Raw genomic sequence first — 9,211 nt, forward strand, 5'->3', positions numbered from 1 at the left:
GATATTTGGATTGTTCCATGTTGTCCTCATTGCATATTGGGGCATAGCCATATCAGAGGACATCATTTTATATTGGGGCATAGCCACTTTGTTGATCTTCGACATTGAGATTTGACTTTTTGTTTATGATTATTACTTTCAATGGATTATGGAGTTATTGACACCTTAGGTTTTTTTTTTTTTTTTTTCCTTTCTCGACATACTTGGATGAACTTGGATACCTACCTACCTTTCATTTCATACTCAAATATTTCACCTTTTATACTTTCATTTTTTATTGTCTTACTAGAGTTTGATCATTACCTTCTTTGGCCCACACATTTCACCATGACACATGACCTCACACCTTACTCTCTAGATTAGAGGAGGATGTAGAATAGTCCTCGACTTTTCTAGTTAAGATCTCATACATATTTTGGACTTTAAGTTCAACATCTTCCACGATGGTAAGGCCTGACAGATTACTGATTTATTAGTGATGATGTTTTCATTTCCAACAGTTGACTTGTTGAGTTTTGATCTACTTGCACTATACATGTTGAGTATCAACCATCATTATTTTTGTCCACCTGTCAGTTTCATTTTGTTGGTGTGGTATCATCATGCATGGTCCTGTTTGACATTCGCATTTGAGGTTAGACATCTTCATTACATGGTTGATGAGCATATTCCAAAGTATAGTAGTTTTATAGCATTCATATCTTAGTTTGTTCACTATCACATGCTTGGGCATACCCTCTTCTTTGAGATCATCAAACTTTTCACAAGCTTCATTGTCTTTTGATCTAGTTGTTAACCTTGTAAGTTGCATACTAGGGCATACCTCCTTCTTTGAGATCATTTAACCTTTCACAGGCTTCATTACCTTTTGACCTAGTTGTTGAGCCTACGAGCTGCATACTGGGGCATACCCCTTTCTTTGATATTATCAAACCTTTAGTAGATTGCATTGCCTTTTGACCTAGTTGTCAATCCTTATGAGTTGTCACACTGAGGCATATCCCCTTCTATCGAGTTTGCTTGCATCATTATCTTAATTATGCTTTGCTTTTAAGCCACCTAATTAGATCATTATAATATTAGTATTGTTTTGCTTTGGTGTAGACCGCACTCATATCGATCAACCATCTTCTTGTTAGTCTATGGTAGTTTAAGTTGGGACTGCACCTATATCGATCAGTCATTATCTTGCCAATTTGAGTTTTCAGGACCACATCTATATTGATCAGTCATTTCTATGTCAGTTTGAGTTGAGACTACACCTATATCGATTGGTCATTGTCTTATTAGTTTTAGTTTGAGTTTTTGGGTTTCACTTATATCGATCGATCATCTTCTTATCAATTTGAGTTTTTGAGACCGCACCTATATTAATCAGTCATTATCTTATTAGTTTGAGTTTTCAAGATCACATCTATATTGATTAACCATCTTCTTATCAATTTGAGTTTAGTTTAAGTTTTTGGGACCACACCTATATCGATCGTTCATTATCTTGTTAGTTTGAGTTTTCAGGACTGCACCTATATCGATTAGTCATTGCTATGTCAGTTTGAGTTCAGTTTGAGTTTTTGGGACCGCACCTATATCGATCGGTCATTTTCTTATCCATTTGAGTTTTCAAGACCGCACTTATATCGATCAGTCATTTCTATGTTAGTTTGAGTTAGGACTATACCTATATCAATCGGTCATTTTCTTGTCAATTTGAGTTTGAGTTTGAGTTTTGGGGTCATACTTATATCGATCGACCATTTTTCGATCAGTTTGAGTTCAGTTTGAGTTTTGGGGACATCACCTATATCAATTGGTCATTTCTATGTCAGTTGAGTTTGAGTTGGGATCGCACCTATATCGATCAGTCAGTTTAGTTTTGAGTTTTGTTCGGCTTTGAGTCGCGCCTATCCTTTCAAGTTTCTTCAGCTTCAAATCGCGCCTTAGTTTTGATTTTGTTCATCCTTGAGTCACACCTTGTTCTTCCTTTGAGCTCTTTTTTGGTCTGTCGGTCACTCCTTATCTTGGTCATCCTTGTGTTGTTCATTGTATCACAATCTGGTGTGATTCATTGCATATACACTCCTCACATTATCCGTATCTTTATGTTGAGTTTGTTCCCCCTTATCTGACCTTGATTTTAAGCTTATTGTGTTGTGTCAGGACCAAAATTTGAGATCTTTTCTATTCTTTGGTACAGTTCACTTTGTTCCATTTATCTCTCATGTATTCGTGATCCATTCATTACACTTATAATCTCTATCGAAGAGGAGCATATTTGTAAATCCCTAATTTTGGATCTTGGGAGAGACTTTTTTTTTAAACACTTTTTTTTACCACTTTCTAAAGACTTCCGAAAGCCAACCGGAGAGTGTGAGCGGTCAAGAGAGTGAGTGGGAGTAGTGGTGGTTTTCTAGAAGCAGCAGTTTGGTTAGGATAGGGGGATATTCTATACTATGGTCACACGTAGTAGAGGTGCAGGAGGTTGCTTTTTGGTAGCTGTTTTTAGAGAGGCTTAGAGGAGCAACGAGAGTCAGGTGGGTTTTTTGGGAAAGAGAGTGAAGGCTGTTTTAAAGAGGGGGAGGAGTAGAGAAGAAAACGAGCCGAGTGTAGAGGAGTATTCGGGGGGACTGTCTCAGGTAGCAGAGACCGTTGGTTTGAGATTGAGAGAGGTGGTGAGCTGAGCTTAGACAGAGAGAGCTGAGAAAAAGCTGTGAAATAGAGGAAAAACTGAGAAGAAAGGTAGGGAGTTGTAGAGGGTGGTGAGCTAGGTGAAAGACATTTGAGGAGAGGAATACTGAGTAAGAGGGAGTTGAAGCAAAGGAGAAGAAGCTGAGAGAGATCTTGCTGATTGTTGGGAATGAAAGTAGAGCTTGAAGCCAAGCAACTCTTTGCTTGAGGAAAGCTTTCCAGGTATGCCTACTCTGAGCTTCTTGTCTCTCATTTTCACGCTATTTTTCTCTCATTTTCTGCTGTTTTTCTGGACTTTATCTTATTGATTGGTGTAGACGTGAAGAGTTATTTGATTGTTTGTGGCTGAATTTGATCCTTTGTATACATGCTCTGTTTTAGGTTTTCTTTGCTTTCCCCTGTACAAGACTAATGCATGGATTTATTTCTGAACTTGATATCTGAGAATCATGGCTCTTGTTCCCCGATAATTCCACCTGTTATTAGCCCATGGATGCCACCTGAAATGAGGCTCTATACGCTCATGTTTGGTTTGATTTCTTATTTGCTCTTCCCTCGGTTTTTACTCTGGCTCCTATCCTTGCTTTTTATTCCTCTGTTTCTGGTAACTTGGGGTGCTGGGCATCTAAGCTTGGGTTGTCCATCTTGATTGGGATTTTTTCTGGGAGAGCCCCATGAGAGCAAATTCTATACAAATGGGTATTTCTGGATACCTGTGAGCCATGTGGTCCATATTGAAATGCCTAAGGATGCAATGGAGGGATACAGATGAGGATAAGTAAATCTCTATTTGATGCTCTGGACACGGGTAAGGCAATCATGTAGAATGGGGTACTGCTGTCTATGAATCTTTCACCGTGGGCAAGGGTGGAATTCCTCCAGGGTTATAGTGCTTGCAAGTTTGTGATAGCAAGGTGGATAAGGGTGTTTGCAGTTATGCAAGGAAGTTGGATGAGGGTCTATCATGCATTCATTCTTGTTAGAGAACTCTTGAAAGATGGGAAGTGGAAAAATGGAAAGTTTCATGGGGAGTGGATTTATGTGTCTTGGAAGATTATGATAGATAGGTATTTCAGAAATGGATGTATCATGGAGGCATTAACAGTTTTTGGTTTAATGGTGAAAACACAGTCAATGGTGAAAAGGATGATAGTGATTATTGAAAATCTGGGGTTCTTACCCCAAAGAACCCCAGAGAAGACAAAGGCCCTATTTCTGCAGAGCTTGACCATAATTTTCTTGACACCAACCTTAATCCAGCAGTTTAGAAGCGGGTTCTCCAAATAACAACTTGGGTTTGAGCTGAATTAATTGAAAGAGAAATCAATTATTGTTGAATGGTGGGGATTATAATTTAAAAGAAGACCTCTCAGAAACACAAGCATGCTTACCCAAAGTTTTATTTAATTCCAATGGTGAAGATCTCATTCTGAAGGCTAACACTCAGCTTACAAGTGAGCCACATATGTCGCATGACAATCAGAGCACAGGGTTTTCAAATTCCAGTGCATTCTTTCTGGTTCGGGATAGATCATGGGCAAGGAAGAGGCAATCATTTTATGGACGCTCTGCCTGTTTTGCTTGGCCTAGATCCTTCTATTTCCGCATTGCCGAGGGGCTTCCTCACACACCCATCCGAATGATTTTCCAATTGCCAATCTTTAAGCACAGTAGTTTCAAAGCCTTGCATGCATTCACCAAGAGGTTCCGGGTCTCCATATCCATGGCCAAGAGCTCGATGTGCAGGCCCTGTCAGTGGTGAAGTTCTGATGATTATGAGTCAAGTAACCCTTGCTTAGAATCAGTCACATGGAAGTCATACTCTTATGACTGCACATCAGCAAACAAGCATGATCACAACTGATTGAAGGGAGAATCAATCAAAATTTTTGTCTTAACGGATGCTCAGTTTTTGAGGAAAGGCTAAAGGTGTCAAAAGATGAACTATTGATTTCTGGAAGAAATGATCATTCCGGTGATGATAGTGAATCTCCTGATAGCCAGATGGATGTGCAATATGCAGAAATAGATGGCAGGAGAAATTAATGGCTTTTGACAATTCCATGAGGGTCTTTCTTTGATACAATGGAATTAACCTGGCTATGCATAGTGAAGAAGAGAGGCTCAACTGATTCAAATAGACTTATAACAAATAGACTAATTAGAGTATTATTTTTTAAAGCTTTATCACACAGCTTTCTATATAACAAAAAATGAAGTATTTTGAAAACTTGCTACAAAGTCTCCATCCTCATAATTCAATTTGGAAGGTTTATTGAATTAAACTCTCCCTAAAGCGTTTCGAGTGTGCCCACAATTTCTGACGATCAGGAAGATTTTCTTTGATCACTGGAACCTGCTTAAAATTCTGAATCCATGCATGCAATCGAGGGAACGTGGTGGAATTCAGCAGTTTTGTGCCTACGGCTTCTTCTATGCCCTCAAACCAGTAAGCCAGCCAACCAAATGCTATGTCCACCAGTCCTATAGCTTCCCCTCCGAAAAACTTCTTATCCCCAAGGCTTTGCTCTTCTATGATTTTCAGTATTTCCACTGTTTCTTTTATGGCCTTCTCTTGCTCTTCCCCAGCAGCGGATTTAATTAATTGAAAAAAAGTGGCATTCTAGAAGCAATTAAGCAACAAGTACATTTAGAATGAACTGTTGAAAAACAAGAGTAAGGTGATCTCAAATATCAATAAAAATTGAAGTTTTTAAATTAATTAAAAAGAGGGAAAAAAAAAAATTTAATCGGAGATTTCAATTTAATTCATCTTTTCCCTCCAAATTCCTTACTGCAAAACCTATTTTGTCTGATAGAGTTAAAGAATACTTAAAAAGTATCATGGCTTATTTTGTCTGATCACTTAAATAAAATTCTACATATAGCGTAGGAATTTATTAGTGAGTACTTTCACAAATGACTGAAAACAAGAAATGGGTTATGAAAGCTAGATGGAGAGCTTTCAAATATTTCAGGTTTGTAAAAGATTCGGAAATTAAATCATAGGAATTGAGAATAAAAGCAAGATTAGTGAGTTAAACCTACCTTTGATTCTCCAAAATTGATCCAAAACCGAGCCATGGCTCTCTCATAAGCATCTGTCGGCAGCAGTGGATTCTCCGGCCATGTTTCTTCAATGTATTCGAGGATTACAAGGGACTCGGCTACTGCTTTGTCACCATGAAGAAGCACCGGAACCTTCTTGTGAACTGGATTGTGGTGTAACAACAACTGGCTCTTGTTACGAAGGTCTTCCTTAATATACTCATAATTTATGCCCTTGAGTTTTAGGGTCCATATCACCCTGTAAGCAAAAGAGCTTGCCCAAAACCCTAATAGCTTCACTCCTGCCATTGTTTTCTAGTATGCCAGCTCAATTTGCTTGAGGATGAGTTTCAAATCTTTAAACTTGGAGGAAGATGTGATCCTTTCTCTTCAACCAAGGATTTTCAGCCTGTGTAAGGAGGATTATTCATTTAATTAGATTTGTAATAATATTTATGTGTGAAGGGATATTTTCAAATTAAGAAATCTTCACAATGCCCTTAGCTAAGACTATATTAATTGTTATTATTTTCTATTAATATGAAAAAGAAAAAAGATATATTGACTAGTGACTCTTAAAGGTCAATGAGTTAGGTAGATTTTTATTTCTACCACTAATATAACATTGCAGGTAGGTCCATTCATGGTTATAAATATCCAATTAGAAGAAGCTCTACCTTTTTCATGGAAACGACAAAAAGGAAGATTGAAAAATCAAAGAAGTAACGTCAAGTGTTTATAAAGCATCATTCATGCATTTTACTTGGACAAGATGTCAATTGCCTGAGTTAGTAAATAGGAGATAAGATCTAGGATGAAGACCCCAAATAAGAAAGAAAAGCTGTGAGAAAATTTATGTAACAAACACATCATGTCCATTATTTCGAATTCTAAATTTTATTCCTGATTATGTGAAGCACGTTTAGCAATGAAATAACTCCCTTATAACCATCAATACATACATACATATATATATATATATATATATATATATATATATATTGATGGTTCGGGTGGTACATTAGGTTAGAGTACTCACCAGCTCACATCACCCAAGTCAATGAAATCCAATACCTCAATCTTAGTTCAACTAAATATACCTTCATGACTCGCTTAAGTACGAGTAGCATATTGTTATAAACTTTAATGTATATTCCTTTATTATCTCCTAAAGGTTAGGATTAGATAATTCTTTTAATCTCCTCTCATTTATTTCCTTTGTATATATGTAACTACTCTTCAAATGAATAAGATGGGTCATTATTCCATACTTTATTATATGTCATTAGAGCTCTTTCTACTCTTATTGAGTTTCTCAATTTGCCATGGCTAACGTTCCTATCACTAATACTTCAAACTCATCTAATTTAGATTTGTTAGCTTTTGTACCCAATGTTTCAACTTCCATTTTTAGCTCCTCAACTAGTTTCATTTCCATCAATGTCAATGCCAAACTTCTTTAAAATTAACTTTTCATAATTATTCTTCGTGGCATGTCTAGTTTTATGCAATTCTCTTTTGCTATAACATTTTTTGGATATGTAGATGACTCTCTATTGTGTCTAACTATTTTTTAGGCTTCTACTCATATTTTTAGGCTATGCTAAGATCAACTCATTTTTCATGCCATTTTGCCTCTCTTTCAAAATCTATCATGCCACTCATTGCCTCAACCAAAACTTCATAAACCATGGTTAAAATTGACCAAACTTTATGCTGACTTTATCATCAACTCGTAGATCATGAAGAGTTTATGCAACAAGACTCTTTTAGCTCTGAATTTGTTCCTATGTCTACAAACCTAACTTGCTATCATAAACAATCTCATACTAGAAACTTCTATTCTCCTTTGTTTCGCCTTATTGAAAAACCTAATTCATATCCGTCTTATCTCACCAACCAACCATCAAAATGAAAGCAATCCAACCTAAATCCTAATATATGCCAATATTGTGAAAACTGAGCTTAGATTGCCAAGAATTGTTTGAAGCTCTTCCCTAATCAACATCTTTTCCATGCCACTACCAACTACAGTATCCCATACCTCATGAATACCTTACTTATCTTATTGATTCAGACACTTCGCACCATGTTATTATTGATTTAAGTAATTTGGCCTTGCATTTTGAAAGTGAGAGTTATGATGATATAGTCCTTAGTGATGGTAAAGATCTCGATGACACACACCGTTATGCTAATCTCTCCATTCTTTCTTCTACCAAAACCTTCCCTTTACAAATGATCTTTGTATCACATCAATGCAATTGTTTCCAAATTTTGTTGATCTCAAAATTCTACCATTGAAAATTTTTCCTTCATATTTTTAGGTTAAGTATCTTCAAACAATAGCACCACTATTGCAAGGGTTGGGATAAAGATGTTGTTTAAGAATGCCACGACTTACATATGCTCTTAGAAATTGCATTCATACTCTTGGCACACTCAAGGCACCTTCTTACGTTTGGCATTAATAACTAGGTCATCTGTAGAGGCTCTTTAGAAGATGACAAGACGAATTAAAACCTTAACCCCTAACAGGGGTATTTATAGGGCTTCTTATGAGCTAAAGTGATTTTAGCTCAAAATGGGCTTAGGTCCTAATTAATTAATTAACTCTAATGAGCTCTAATTAATTAACTAGCCCATACCAGAAAGACAATTCATAAGATCTAGTGCAACCTTACATTTTTACTAAAATACCCTTATGCACACTTATGAATCAAAACTCAAATCCCTTAAAATAAACATATACCTTTATAAAATAGAAGCTCAAACGGGGACCATTGAGACCCATAGAAAAATATTTGTTTGTTTATAATTTAATTCTAAAGTTGATTCAATACTCCACTAAAGAGAATCAATTGCACTCTAATATTATAATAGCATAGCTCGGGTTCGTGCCCTACCATCCATAGCATGTAGACTCCCTATGACTTGGTGTCTATAATCTAACAAGGTATTCCTATCATCTTTCAAGATTACCTCTCCAATCCTTGTGTTACAGATCCCACTTATTATGTGATCAATTAACATACTTTAACTCTAAGGAACATATGTTAAATTTCTACCGAAGGAAATGATATGACCATAGGCTTCTAGATCATATGTTCTTTGGATCACCTAAGAAGAGACACTATCTCAATTCAATGAGAAATTATGGTGTCTCTATTGAGAATATCTATTGCTACTAGGCTTCATTAATAGTAACCCAATTTGTAAGGATATATGGCCACTTTAAGATCTCACTCATAGGTCAATGTCTCCTATTGATTTTGGCACAGGCTCAACACCTTCTCAAAGTTGAATAATAACTTAGTGAATTGTGACAATTGATAGCCTTATATCATGATTCACTATAGGTCATGTCCAATGTGCATCACATACACTAGTGCACTCACTATGGGAAAATCATCCGAATGACCAAGATAAGTCATTCCTCCAATTACGAGGTAGTGCATTACAGTCTCAGATGAATTGC

At 36.6% G+C, this 9,211-nt stretch overlaps 1 protein-coding gene across 1 annotated transcript; it reads right to left on the minus strand.

Moving 5' to 3' along the window:
• Window positions 1–4,828: 4,828 nt before the first annotated feature.
• Window positions 4,829–6,142, minus strand: LOC117914174 (glutathione transferase GST 23-like). Its single transcript, XM_034829402.1, has 2 exons — window positions 5,734–6,142; window positions 4,829–5,308 (listed from the first exon to the last, which is right to left on the minus strand). Exons 1-2 carry the CDS (start codon window positions 6,040–6,042, stop codon window positions 4,958–4,960), a joined length of 660 nt encoding a protein of 219 aa, XP_034685293.1. The 5' UTR covers window positions 6,043–6,142; the 3' UTR covers window positions 4,829–4,957.
• Between the last annotated feature and the right edge of the window lie 3,069 nt (window positions 6,143–9,211).

The sequence above is a fragment of the Vitis riparia genome, chromosome 5 (assembly GCF_004353265.1).
Source record: "Vitis riparia cultivar Riparia Gloire de Montpellier isolate 1030 chromosome 5, EGFV_Vit.rip_1.0, whole genome shotgun sequence".
NCBI classification, from domain to species: Eukaryota; Viridiplantae; Streptophyta; class Magnoliopsida; order Vitales; family Vitaceae; genus Vitis; species Vitis riparia.

What these genes read in the sequence shown, in the direction of transcription:
- LOC117914174 (XM_034829402.1), bottom strand. Translation starts at nt 6,042, where the DNA reads ATGGCAGGAGTGAAGCTATTAGGGTTTTGGGCAAGCTCTTTTGCTTAC. An exon ending in TCAATTTTGGAGAATCAAAG is followed by an intron (nt 5,309 to 5,733) that starts GTAGGTTTAACT and finishes AATTGCTTCTAG; the next exon opens with AATGCCACTTTTTTTCAATT.